The following is a 13,170-nucleotide window of genomic DNA, read 5'->3' as shown; positions in this document are numbered from 1 at the left end:
AGGACCGCGTGTCTTAGGGGGATTGTACGACTTCCCACTCATATCTACCGTGGATGCCATAGCAACGGGGGGCGGGGCGGCAGAGCCCCCAACCGGAAGCAGGTTGTTTTTCCGGGTCACGGGGAGGGCGGGGTGGGAGTGCCCGTCATGGAGTCGCTCGGGAGGCTGAAGCGGTTCGATGCGTTTCCCAAGACGCTGGAGGATTTTCGGGTTAAGACCTGCGGCGGGGCGCTCGGTGAGAGGCGTCGCTTGCGGGGGGGCGGCCTAAATTGTGCTCTGGCGAGGAGCGCCTTCCTTGCGGCGGGGGTTCAGACGCGCCTTCCTTGCGGCTCGCGGGGTTCAGACGCGAGTTCACTCACGATGTGATGCTTTCATTTGCGTGTCCCGTGTGCGAGTCTGTTACGTGCAGTCGCGTGTTCAGGTGACGGGCTTGTTTCGCACGTGATATTTCATCACTTCGGCGACTTGCAGCTGAGCTTTCCTTCCCGGAAAGCCTCTCGTGTTTGAGATGTGGCCCTTCTGTCTGCGGTGTTTTTAATCCGTTCTGGTTTACTCGCACGTGTAAGTCTCCTCGATGGCAGCGGTAGCAGCATCAAGAAGGCTGGGCATGTGGGTGCGAATGAACCAGCTCTGGAAGAGATGCAAAACATATAGGAAGCGGCGTCCTTTTACTATACTGCTTCGAGCGGCATAGCAGGTGTGTGGTCGGTTTGGTTGTTGTGCAGAGCCTCTTCATGATCAGGCAAGAGTGGGAAGAGGACTAATTCTCAAGAGATGCCCTTAGTCAACTCAAGGTAGCGACTGGTTTAAAGAGCCTTTAGTATTTAATCAGGAAATGTCTTGGGTAACACTCCTTCAGTTTAGTAAACTTCCTCTCCAGCAGATGTATTTTGCTAGCCTGGCTTGCTAAGAGTCTCCAATATTTCCATGCTGGCTGCAGAGGATGGGAATCTCCCATTTTTGTGTGCCCATTATGAAGATGCAAGAGACTAGCAACTAGTTAGAAATCTATCAAGTGTGCTGGCAGAGGAGGAAAAGAGCTTAAGGGAACCATCTTCCCTTTCTGCTCAGCCAACATAAAAACCAAGCATTGCTTCCCATTAACCCATTGTTTCCTGCTTGGCAGGGGTTTGGACTCGATGGCCCTTGTGGTCTCTTCCAACTCTATGATTCTATGATTCCCTACTAGCCCACTATGCTCTCCCCCTACCTCACTTTCTCTTATTACTAAAACCTTAGTTCTGTAAACACCTTCAGGGAAAGGAGTAAGAGGGTAAATCAAACCCCTAGCAAGTCTTGATGGAGCAGTATAGCTACCATTGCTACCACAGTACCACAGCTTGTGCTGGGGAAGCCCCTTTGCTGTACAGTGGTACCTCGGGTAAAGAACTTAATTTGTTCCGGAGGTCCGTTCTTAAGCTGAAACTGTTCTTAACCTGAAGCACCACTTTAGCTAATGGGGCCTTCCGCTGCCACTGCGCTGCCAGAGCACAATTTCTGTTCTCATCCTGAAGCAAAGTTCTTAACCCAAGGTAATATTTCTGGGTTAGTGGAGACTGTAACCTGAAGCGTATGTAACCCGAGGTAGCACTGTACTATATCTTGTGGCAGCAAGGCTAGCTCAGAATCCAGTGGGTCTTTTGCCAGCCTAGTCTCAGCCCTCGAATGCTCTGTTTCATGGGTTTCCCCATGGCTACTACCTCCAATAGGTGAGGTGGAGTCACAGATAGAGTCAGGCAGGCTGGGTAGAAGGACAGTTGGCCCTATTCACACCCCTATTCAACACTGCAGATTGAGGGGTTGGATTACTCTCTAAACTCCACTGGACAGTATGAGGCTAACTTCTGAGTAAATATGCATTGGATTTCCCTGCAAGGCTGGATTTTCCATCTATTCTTGCTATTTTCCTGATGGATACCAGCACTGAACCAGCATAGTTTATATGTATAAATAAGCACATGGGAAGCTTTATACAACACTTTTTGTAGTATTTCTTTGCATGTTCTTATGGCTATATCAGGGGTTTTCAGCCGTGGTGCCTTGGGCTGCCTTGAATGGTGGTTAGGGGTGTTGCAGGCAACACTGGCCTCTGCCCTTCTTTCCTTCCCTCCCTCCTCTGATGCCCTCTCATTTCTTTGCCTCCCCAAGACTTACACAGCTGTTTGTTGCAGCAGCCCTGGCTACAAGCTCCACAGGCAAATTGTGCCTTTGGAGAGGAGAAGAGGCTGAGGGAACACTCCACAAAAGCGTGTGTTCAAAAAGGGCTGAGGGGCTGCTGGCTCTGCAGGCAAGAGTTGGCATAACTGGGATCCTAAGTCCCACAGGGGTGCTACAGAAAGAATGTAGTTGGGTCAAGGAAGCCGTGGACTTGAAAAGGTTGAAAACCTCTGTGCTATACTATTCAGAAAAGCCTATTGCATGTATCTTCCTTTATAAGAAAGTTAATGCCCTGTAGATGAGTGTAAATAACTCATAAGACCTAGTATGCCTTTGACTTAAATTAAACTGTTGGATTAACACCCATCTTATAACAGTAACAGAACTGGAACCCTTGCCTGACACCTTCACTCCATATCTTTAAGCACCAAGTGAAAACATTTCTCTTTAAACAGGCCTTGAGCTAATTAATATTCTATGTCCCTTTAAATGTGTTGGGGGTGTTATTGGTTTGCTTTTGTTTTTGTTTTACTATTTATTTTGTGTTCTTAATTCATTTTTTGTTGTTGTAAACCACCCAGGGATCTTCAGACTAAGGGCAGTATACAAACTGAATAAATAAGAACAATAACAATAGTGAAGCCGCAACTTCCAACCAAAGGACAAAATACTTACTGTGTATTTTTTTAAAAAATCCACCCCTATTTAGTATGTAATCAGTTTGTTCCAGGAAACAACGCCTAAGCCAGCAACCTGCTTGCTGTGCTTCCTAGCGGCTTTCTACTGCAGAGTAGATTATTTTTGGAGAGAACCCTGGGGCTTCTTTGCCAAGTGTTGTATTCTAATTGGTGCTTGTTTTGAGAGCACACCTCTTTTACTGAACACAGGAAACAAGGAAGTAGGATTTTCTTCCTAGTATTTTTTTACTTTGGAGCAATTCCAGTTCCTTGAAAGTAGTTAAGCAGGAAAAGAATTAAAACTGATTCCACCAAGATGCTTCATTCTGCTCTTAATGGTTTTTGTTTTACTGTATTCATATTATTGTACACTGCCCTGGTATTTTATGAGAGGGCAGTATACAAATACCTTTACAAATACATAAAGAGAAGGGATTTTTAGTGGGTGGATTGAAGACTTAGTGACTACTAAAGTAGAAAGTGATCATTGAATCTAACTTAGGCCACTCAAGTACATATGTGTTAAGGCTGGGTGATATCTGGTTTTCAGCATCATGATATATCAACAGCTAAATATAGCTGTCTGAAATGTATCTCGGCTGCATCTTCCTCCCCACCTTTCTGGGATGGAGAAGAGTGCAGCATCTTGCAAAGGATTCAGGGATATGTTTCAGCATGCTGAACAATTCATGTGGGGATGCTGACCAGGTCTGTTGAGCCTTGTATTCAAACTACATGTGCTGAGAGTGTACCTGCCAAAGAACACATGCAGAGCTCTCTTGTTTGCTGTGTGTTTCATGGAAAGATTAGAGGTGATGGGCAAGCAGTTTTTTGAGAACGCTTATCTAACCGTTGATCTTCATGAGCTCCTTATTTAGAAGATATCAGATCAGTTCCCGCTATCTCCAGGAAAACACCTATTTGGAACCCAGGAGAGCCACTGTCATTCAGTGTAGACAACATCAAGCTAGATGAACCAATAGTGTGACTCGGTATAAGTCAGCTTCCTATGTTCCCTAAAATATTGATAAGATCATGTGTAGTAGAAGTTGCAAGATATGACAATATGTTACTTGTATTTTCCTTTCTCTCTCTGCAGTGACTGTAGTCAGTGGACTTGTCATGCTCTTACTGTTCTTCTCGGAGCTCCAGTACTATCTCACAAAGGAGGTAAATGAGTCTGTTTTTCTCATCCCCTGTGCACACACTCCCAAATACAGATTTTGCTTCGTCTTTGTTTTTTTATGCTAGAGATTTCGATAATTGTGGATAGTGTGCTAGACTAAGGCTGAAGCGATCCAGCCATGATGCTCATGGAGTTATTCAGAACATAGGAAGCTGCTTTCTACCAAGTCAGGTCATTGATGGGCCAGCCACCATCTGTTAGCCAAACTTACCTCACAGAATGGTTGGGAAGATAAAAGGGAATCCAGCAAAGTTGTTGGGTGAGCAGAGCAGCTTCCATACACGCAATAGAAGTTCACCTTCCCCTCCTCCCCCTGCACCCATGCCATCTGCTCCAGAGGGTTGGGAGAACCTCAAGCAGATTGAAGGAAGAGATGGAGAAGTTTCATTGCATGAATGAAAGTTGCTTTACTTGTGCAATCACTTCGTTAGATGTCTCCTTGAATTACTTGAGGACAGGTTAGAATAATATTCAAATACTAGCCACAGCTTTAGTGTACAGTTTATGTAAAAAAATCAACCAGAATTTTCATTCATGCTTTAGCTTAGGTTTCCTAACTATTTTTTAATAGTCTTTTATTCTGTAATGGGATAAAATAGATTTAGAAAATCTCCTTTCTCAGCCTGCATGCTTAGTGTCAAACCTTTGGGGTTGTTTTCATAGATTAATGCAATTGGAATTGTAAGATGCTATTCTGTCTCTAGACACATAATCTTTTACTTGCTTCCTCATTTAAGATCCTCCATCTAGGCCTCTTTCACACTTCCTTAATCAAAGGAGGAAATCAATACTGTTATTTCTTTTTCCGCTCTGAAAATGTCCTACCAATGATTGTTGTGCCTCAAGGGGATTTTCTCTTTCTTCGCTACATACAGTTTCAGAAAGATGAGCAAGACAGAGATCTAACCTATGTTCTGGGATTTGGTCATGATTGTGCCTTAAACTAAAGTCTATAATTCTGTTAGCCTGGTTATTCTAATTCTTATTCATGTCGACCTCTGACACTGTTTCTCTTAACGTTCCAGGAAATTTACCTCCCTTTTTAGTTCTCAGAATGTGGAATGCTTATAAACAAACATTTACAAATCTGGACAGATGAGAAAAAAACTGTTTTTTAATTTTTTTTTGCAATTAGGTGATTTTTCATTTTCTTCATTTTTAGATTCACCCAGAATTATATGTTGACAAATCAAGGGGAGACAAACTACGGATAAACATAGATGTTTCCTTTCCACATATGCCATGTGCTTGTGAGTATCTTCTTTAACACTTGGCTTTTGATTATATTAAACCATGACAATATGGTATGGCTTGGCATCTCATAGCACATTATATAACTTACGTGAACTTCATTGGTCTTTGCAGAGAAAATGAGTGAGAGACCAGGGGTTGAACCAGGTCCCTTACACAGGATGGCATTCTCTGTTCCTCTAGTGCAGGCTTCCTCAGCCTCGGCCCTCCAAATGTTTTTGGCCTACAACTCCCATGATCCCTAGCTAGCAGGACCAGTGGTCAGGGGTGATAGGAATTGTAGTCTCAAAACATCTGGAGGGCCGAGCTTGAGGAAGCTTGCTCTAGTGAATTATTGGTCCTTCCTTATGCCCAGCTAATGTGGATATAAGGGGTCTACATTGCTGTTTTTGGATGCTTAGTCCTCTCATCAAATTCTCTTCAGTGAATCGGCCTAATCCTTAGAAAGGTCCTCTCAGAAAACCTTTGTATTTTGTACCATTTTGATATTTGATAGCTCAGTGGGTATATCACAGTGGTGGGGGACTTTGGCCCATGGACCTGATTAGGTTTACCTGGCCTCCTCATTTGGGCTGCAGGGCCATTTTGGCCAAGCAATGCCCACTTGCCATCGCTTATGGTCTCAGGTGTGGTGCAAGGAAAGATGTGGCTGAACTAAAGGGAGGTTTGCAGGCACTGACAATCAGCTGATTGACGGTGTCAGTAAAGCCCTGTGAACAGTGCTTTCCAAGAGCTGCTGATTAGCAGTTCCTGCTGTGCTTTTAACTGCATAGTATAATTTCAAACCATGTGGCTTGACAGGTGATTGACAGGTGGGTGTCCCCCCGCACCTGTGGCCCTTGGCTCTTGGAAGTGGGGGAAGAGAAGGATGTGGCTTTTCTCCCAGAGCCAGATCCGCACCCCTGGTTTATCATGAAGTAAAGGAATCATCTGATGTCTCACGAAATCCGCCTTCGCCTGCCCATTGTTGTTTTTCAGATTTGAGCATTGATGCAATGGACGTAGCTGGAGAGCAACAGCTAGACGTTGAACACAACCTCTACAAACAGCGCTTGGATAAAGATGGCAAGCATGTGACTCCAGAGGCAGAAAGACATGGTAGAATACACTGCTCCCCCCGTGTGGGAACAGTATTGCAGACAAGATGCTAACACTGTGGCATCTGATTTAAAGGCAGCTAAAGTTAGAAGCTCACACTCTTGTCTACTGTAGGGCCAGACATTTGCTGCTTCTCATGGAGGTGCACCACTGTTAACAATGGATGGGTGTGCTTTAGATTGATAGTTCCATGCTGGGAATCTGGGGGTTGCTAGTACAAGGACCTTGTCTGTCTTTGTTTCAGAGTTGGGAAAAGAAGAGGAGATACTATTTGATCCAAACTCTTTAGACCCTGATCGATGTGAAAGTTGCTACGGGGCAGAATCTGAGGACATCAGGTATGCCTTAATTCCCTCACTATTACCTAGAGCAGTGTTTCCCAACCGGTGTGCCGCGGCACACTACTGTGCCGTGAGACACCGGCTGGTGTGCCGTGGGAGGGAGGCGGGCGAGTCGGGCGGCGAGAGGCGGCGGCGGCGGCGGCGAGGATCCGCGTCGAGCCGGGGGCGGCTCCGCGGTGGTGCTGCCGGGCGGCGGGGCAGCTCGCGCAAAAGGGAGGAGCGCGAGACAGCGGAGGAGGAGGAGGCCGGCATGTCCGGGCAGCAGCAGCAACAGCAGCAGCAGCAACTCCCGGCGACGGCTCCTCCTCCGCCCGCTATCGCCGCCGCCGCCTCAGCTGCCCTCGCTCTGCTGCCTCCTCCCACCCCGGCAAGGGGAAGGGAAAAAACGTTCACTTTTGTGCGTCCCCCCCCCCCGCGTGACGCTGCGCGCTGACGTCACGGGGCGGGGCTTTAATGGTGGTGTGCCGCGAGATTTTTTTCCGGTAAGCAGGTGTGCCGTTGCCCAAAAACGTTTGGGAAACACTGACCTAGAGGCAAAGATATGAAGTTGGAAGGGAGCTATATAACCATAGCATTTCCTGAACCTTCTAGGAAGGAGTGGGCTCCAGAATTCCCTTTAGTCAAACACCATGTGCTTGCCTATTCTGCTTACTCTGGAGGTCAGGTTGAGGATGATACTGGTTTCCTCATAGTTAATTGGAAGAGAGGATAAATAGGCAATGTGTGGATTTCATTAACCTTCTGTCTTTCAGATAACAATGGGCTGGCTGCATTTAATATTTATTATAAATTGTTGTTACCCGTCCCTGGGATCTTAGGTTGAAGGGTTTGTAAAAAATTAAAATAAATACAAAATCATCATAAGATGGTGATGATGGTGATTTGTTGTTATTATTCTGTGTACATAGCTCTGCAATGGTTCAGGCTGCCTGTTTCACTGATTAGAAAGGTCCTGCAGGTTGCTTCTGTGAGTGAAGCCATAGAAGGATGAAGAGGTGACCACTTGTCTGTCAGCCATGTGCTAGTAATCTGGGAACAGCTCAGCATGCTGCATCTGAGATAGGGAGATACATTTTTTCCACATTATTTTACTTATGGGAAGACCTATGGGGCACATCTTTTTGTGTCCCTGCTGGTGACTATTTCTTGCTCAGCAACCTTTGCCCTCTCCCAGCTGTGAGTTTTCTGAAGCTCCATGAAGCACGCAGGAAGCAACTGGCAGGGTTTACACAGCTTTGTCCATTTCAGATGGAAGTATAGACTTTTATGAAGAACCCCATTTTCTTACTATGTGCTTCATAGGTGACCATTTTTGCTGATTTACATGCTTATTCTTTTTCACAGATGCTGTAATACTTGTGACGATGTGAGAGAAGCATACAGGCGGCGTGGCTGGGCTTTCAAGAATCCAGACACAATAGAACAATGCAAGAGAGAAGGATTTAGCCAGAAAATGCAAGAGCAGAAAAATGAGGGCTGCAAAGTATATGGCTTCTTAGAAGTCAACAAAGTAAGTGAGTCAATTTTTATCACCTTACTCCAAAAGGTATATTGAAATCCCAGTGACACAAGTGACCAAGAAGCAAAGGAAACTAGAAAATGGGATCTGCACTCTGGTGTTGCTATAGTTTGAGTGTCAGTCTCTAGATTTTTGCAGCCGTGCATATTACTGTTGAGCAACATACAAGATAGATACCATGTAGAATAGAAATTAATATAGTGATTAGCAAAAGTTCACCCACTGTTTTTAGAGCCAGAACGTAAACTCTTTATTTAACCCCGTGGAGAATACGGGTTGCATGTGGAGTATGCTTTTATATGCTTTGGTCTATCACAAGTTTTTGGCAGCTTAAATCTTTACTGTACTTTGTTTAATCTTACAAAGAGGAATGCCAGTGTCTCTCTCTAAGCTCTCTTCCAGATTCCTTATAAGTTAGATAGTTCCTAATGAAACTGCTTATTCCTTCAGCATTTGGCACTAGCTTCTCTCCTGTAACTAACACCTCTGTAGCAGGAAGTGACTTTTTCGGACCAAATTTACATATGTAGACTACTAAATACTAGGTTGTATCGCTAAATGATAGCTTGTACCACTTCAGACTTCTGGGTGAAGGGTACTTCATTTCTGAATATAAAAAAGAAAGGGTGAGGACCACCCAACATACACAGTAGGGAGACCAGGCTAGAATCTTTCCTTTTATTTGGGATAGTGCCCAGACCAGTTTTATTCATCATATGAGGGGGAAGGGATCTAGCCCTGTTTGCTTTCTTCTGTGCTAATCTACTTTCAAATAGTGTGGTTTTGATGGAGGGAAAGATTCAAAAATGTGGTTCACCACTTGCAGACTGAAGTGGTAAAAGCCATGCTGGATTTTGTGGGTTTTGTTTTGATTTTACATAATATTACATATTTTAGCAAAGAGTGCGATTGTGCCATAAAAACATTACTTCCGATCCAGAGGACCTGATTAGTTTATGAACATGTGAGCTGATTTACTTCCATGAAGGAAATGTATGTGAAGTCCAAAAGCATAAGGCTGGAATGGGGAAAGGGAGCTACTTCTGATGAGAGGTGCTGTTCTTCCCCCAAAGGCTTCCGTGAGTCCAGAGTATGTGGTGATCCATAGTTTGGGCTGTGTCTGTTCAAGTTGAGTATTCTTATCTCTTCAATGGTCAGTGTAGCAAGCAATCTGCATTTGCAGTTTGGAGGAGGGGTTCAAAGCCTTGGATATCATTTATGTATCTTTCTAAATTTGGTGTCTCTTGACTTTAAAATATCAACTGTACGTTGATATAGTAATTCTCATAATAAAGACTGGCTGTTTTCAATTTGCAGAGAAAGGCAATAAGATTTGTACATTGCTGTACTTTGGACATTAGCAACTCCTGCTCGGATCTAGTTTGGGTGAAAGTGTATTGAAGTACAGTATATAGGTTAAACACTTCACCTTCACATTCCTTGTGGAGTGCCCTTTTTAAGCTTTACAGCTTCACTTTTAAAAGTTGTTACAATCTTCTATGGAGAGCAGGGCAGTTTAATGAAATGTAGCTGTCTTTTACAGGTAGCTGGCAATTTTCACTTTGCACCAGGAAAAAGCTTTCAGCAATCTCATGTTCATGGTAAAGTAGTTTGCATTCTTCTGAGTGGGTTTTGTTGTAATGTTTCCTTTTTACTAAATATCAGGAAATAATTGTAACTCATGCACTAAAGTAGGTATATAGAATATACTGTTAAGGAGGAACTTTCTGAAGGGGTGTTCTGAGAAGTATGTTGGAAAACTGTGATATTTCTATTCACATGAGAAAGAAAGTTCTAACATTAGGTCCTTTGAGGCTGTGCCTTTCTTCTATAAATAGGTTTTTATCAATAGCCACTTCTGTCCTGGCAGTGGTAAGACTAGCATTTCAAAGCAGTTCAAATCCTGTTAATAATCTGCTGCCTTATAATACAGGGTTATTTGACAACATAAATGTTTTAAGTAATGAAATTTAAAATATTGTTATCCTCAGAGCCGCGCCACTCAGAGTGGCTTACAAAATTAAACAAAAAATAAGCACAAGTATACTTACCATGCACAGCATACATTATATTTCAAAACAAATAAATAGGATATTTTAAGACCAAGATTGAAATTGCATGCAGTAGTTTGATGCATCAAAATTTTAAAACATACATTTTATGGCAGGCTGTAGCATAGTTCTGTGAGCATGCTGAGCTTATTCCATTGCCATACAAGACGAGCGGAAATTCGGCTTGAATGTGCACTTCCAGTATATTAAGATTTTGATACAAATGTTAGACTAGATCGACTAACACAATTCAGGGAAAAAGTGCTTTGGCATCTGCAGCTTTTTTCAAAATTCAGAATGCACATAACGCATGTATGTGATAGTGAATATACTGTCTGCAGTCACTGTCTGAAGGTTTCCTCTTCAATTTTGTACTGAATATTCTCCATTTCTGGTTTTCACTCCTGGAACCATAGAAATGGTTCCTGCCAAAGTTTCTGTGTGACAGTGCTATAGAACAGTGGAGTGTGGGGAACCTTTGGCCGGGCACGGGTCCCAATTTTTGACTGTAAAACTGTTTTCCTCAGAACATGTCCACCTGCGTTATGTGATCTCAGGTGTGGGCAGGTAGAAATGTGGCTGGATCAGCTGCAGAACTGAGTTTCCAGAGAGAACTCAGTTGTGCAGCCAATCCCTGCAGGAAGCATCTTTGCCATCCCTTTGATTGGCACTTGGGAAGCACCGAGCACAAGCTTTGCAAAGCACTTTATGCAGTGCTATCCAAAGGTCCAACAGCTACCTAGTTGTCAGGTACTTGCCAAGTGCTGAGCACAGGGCTAGCAAAGCCTATTGCACTTCACTTCCCAATTGCCCAACAACCCTTTGACTTTCAGACATTTGTGAAATGCTTTGCAATAAACTTTGACAGGCGGGTAGGACAACCCAACTGTAAATTGTCTGACATAATAATGGTAGTCCCACCTACTTGTCAGAGTTGGCCAGAGGGGTGGTGGTGACAGATAAGGCACTGGCCCACCGGGCCAAAATGGTTCCCCACCTCTGCTATAGAATATTACTCCTTATGGCTTCTGTTAACTTGTTGAATGTTTTCTGCTCTAGCACTTAATCAAAGGAAGATGAGCTTTATTATTTTCTGTTCCTCCCTCTCCTCTCAAATGGGAACTTTGTCAGGGAATTTCCCCTTCTCCTTTTCTAAGACTAAGACATCTTAGTCTTTTACCAAAAGTTTCACAAATGGCACTTTATTACTGATGAGTTCTTATACATCTGATTCGAAAAGTCTTTGCTGCTAAAAGGAAGTCAGTGCTGAAATTCTCATCTTTTTCTGGAATCCTGTTTTAGATATCCTGCCAGTAGTTTAAGATCAACATGATTGTGTTTCTTTTACAAACCATCCAGCTTCTTCCTCCTGTTTGCGTGGAAGAGTAGTCTAGTCCAGAACAGCATAACATGGGATATAAAAAAAAAATTGATATTGAACAACTGTTCTCTTGCCTTCATGTTCCCCTTAAACCATAGCCTGTGCTAGAGGAAGCTTGAAAAAAAAAAGAGTATCTAATGTTCAGAGGCTGCTGCTTTTGCAATAACGTATATTATCTCTGATTTAGATCCTTCTGGAACAGTTGAGAGCAACAACCACTTATTAATAATATTGATTTGTTTAGTTAAATTTTAATTGTAGCTTCATAGGGTTTGGACTCTTCTTTTCAGAATATGAGCATTGCTCTACAGCTAATATTTTATCAGCCGAACTACATAGGTCAACCAACTGTCATTTAAAAAACTATTAATCTTCTGTCTTTTTTAAGTTGGGAAAATATGAAGGCATAAAGAATATTATGGGCCAAAGCATTCTGTTTCTTTTCTGTGCACTGTCTTTTTAATTTTTCCTGTAATAATTGATACAGTTTAAACAGGATTACACTGGTCCAAGCTCGTCACTTCCCTGCATAAACCTTCCTCTACCTGTTTCAGTTGCATGAGCTCCCTTCTGAAGGAAATAGGTTTCGGAATCTAGCAATCCGCATGACCTCAGTTGTAGTTCATGGTGCTGATCTTTGCTTTTCAGCATCTCCACCATCTGTTAAGGGTAATGGATGTCATAATTCTGGTCCATTATTAGGCTGTTAAATATCACTTATATTAGATGGAACTTCTGTAGCTTAAGTTTGTGAAGGACTGTAGCCATGTGCATTAGCCCTTGTGGCTGTAGAGAGAAGATGTACAGTATAGGTGTTTTCCAGTGATTAGGGTACAGAGGTTGTGCATGGTGCTCAGCTCCCTGGCTCACAGTCTCATCACCCCAAATAGTTGATCCTTTGCTTATTACGGTTTCCTTGCATTACTAGCTGACAAAATCAGTCATGGAAGAAAGATGAGTTGTTAGGGAGGTTTAACCAAATTCTGATGTGGATGATTTGCATCACTTATTCTGGCTGCTCAGTGGTGTAAGACTTGAGATTTCTCCCAAATATGTGATACTAGGACAGCTAAAGTCATGCCCATTTTTCTTTCACAGTTGAGAGGCAGTTGGCCAGAGGCAAAATAATTCCTTGGTAGAATTCCTGTGCTGTAAGTGTCAAGATCCAACTTGCTAATTGTGTTGCTTGTGAAAGGCCTTTGCCAGTGCAAAATGTTTCACTATGCACAGAAGCATTGGCCGGGCAAAAGATGGAGATTGGTTGAGATTTGTTTGAAACTAGTGATCAGTGCCAATTCGTAATGTTTTCCATCCTCTAATCTTTGCTACAAGACTGAGCAATAAAGACTTCTGTGTTCCACAAGGCCATGCTTACCCCAGCCCCTAAAAGACCAAGAGCAGGGACAGCTTAGCCTTGGGAGGGCTGTATAAACACATGCATTCAGATCATCATATAGCATCCTGGTTTCCTCTGTGGGCTTGTAGTTGGTGCCCTGCAGCATCTGAATG

General features: G+C 43.3%; 1 protein-coding gene across 2 annotated transcripts in view; it reads left to right on the top strand.

Moving 5' to 3' along the window:
- The first annotated feature begins 101 nt into the window (after window positions 1–101).
- Window positions 102–13,170, top strand: part of ERGIC3 (ERGIC and golgi 3) — a 19,421-nt gene continuing 6,352 nt past the window's right edge. Inside the window, exons 1-7 of one of the 2 annotated variants that reach the window (XM_083508443.1) lie at window positions 102–235; window positions 3,934–4,004; window positions 5,183–5,270; window positions 6,250–6,369; window positions 6,614–6,707; window positions 8,055–8,220; window positions 9,773–9,830. In XM_083508443.1, the coding sequence (XP_083364569.1) occupies window positions 148–235; window positions 3,934–4,004; window positions 5,183–5,270; window positions 6,250–6,369; window positions 6,614–6,707; window positions 8,055–8,220; window positions 9,773–9,830 (685 nt within the window). In that variant the 5' untranslated portion in view covers window positions 102–147. The remainder of the gene's footprint in view (window positions 236–3,933; window positions 4,005–5,182; window positions 5,271–6,249; window positions 6,370–6,613; window positions 6,708–8,054; window positions 8,221–9,772; window positions 9,831–13,170) is intronic. The other variant, XM_083508442.1, reaches the window with a different exon arrangement.

Source organism: Podarcis liolepis, assembly GCF_965112155.1.
Source record: "Podarcis liolepis genome assembly, chromosome: 6".
Lineage (NCBI taxonomy): Eukaryota > Metazoa > Chordata > Lepidosauria > Squamata > Lacertidae > Podarcis > Podarcis liolepis.
This window is presented reverse-complemented; position numbering and strand designations above follow the sequence as displayed.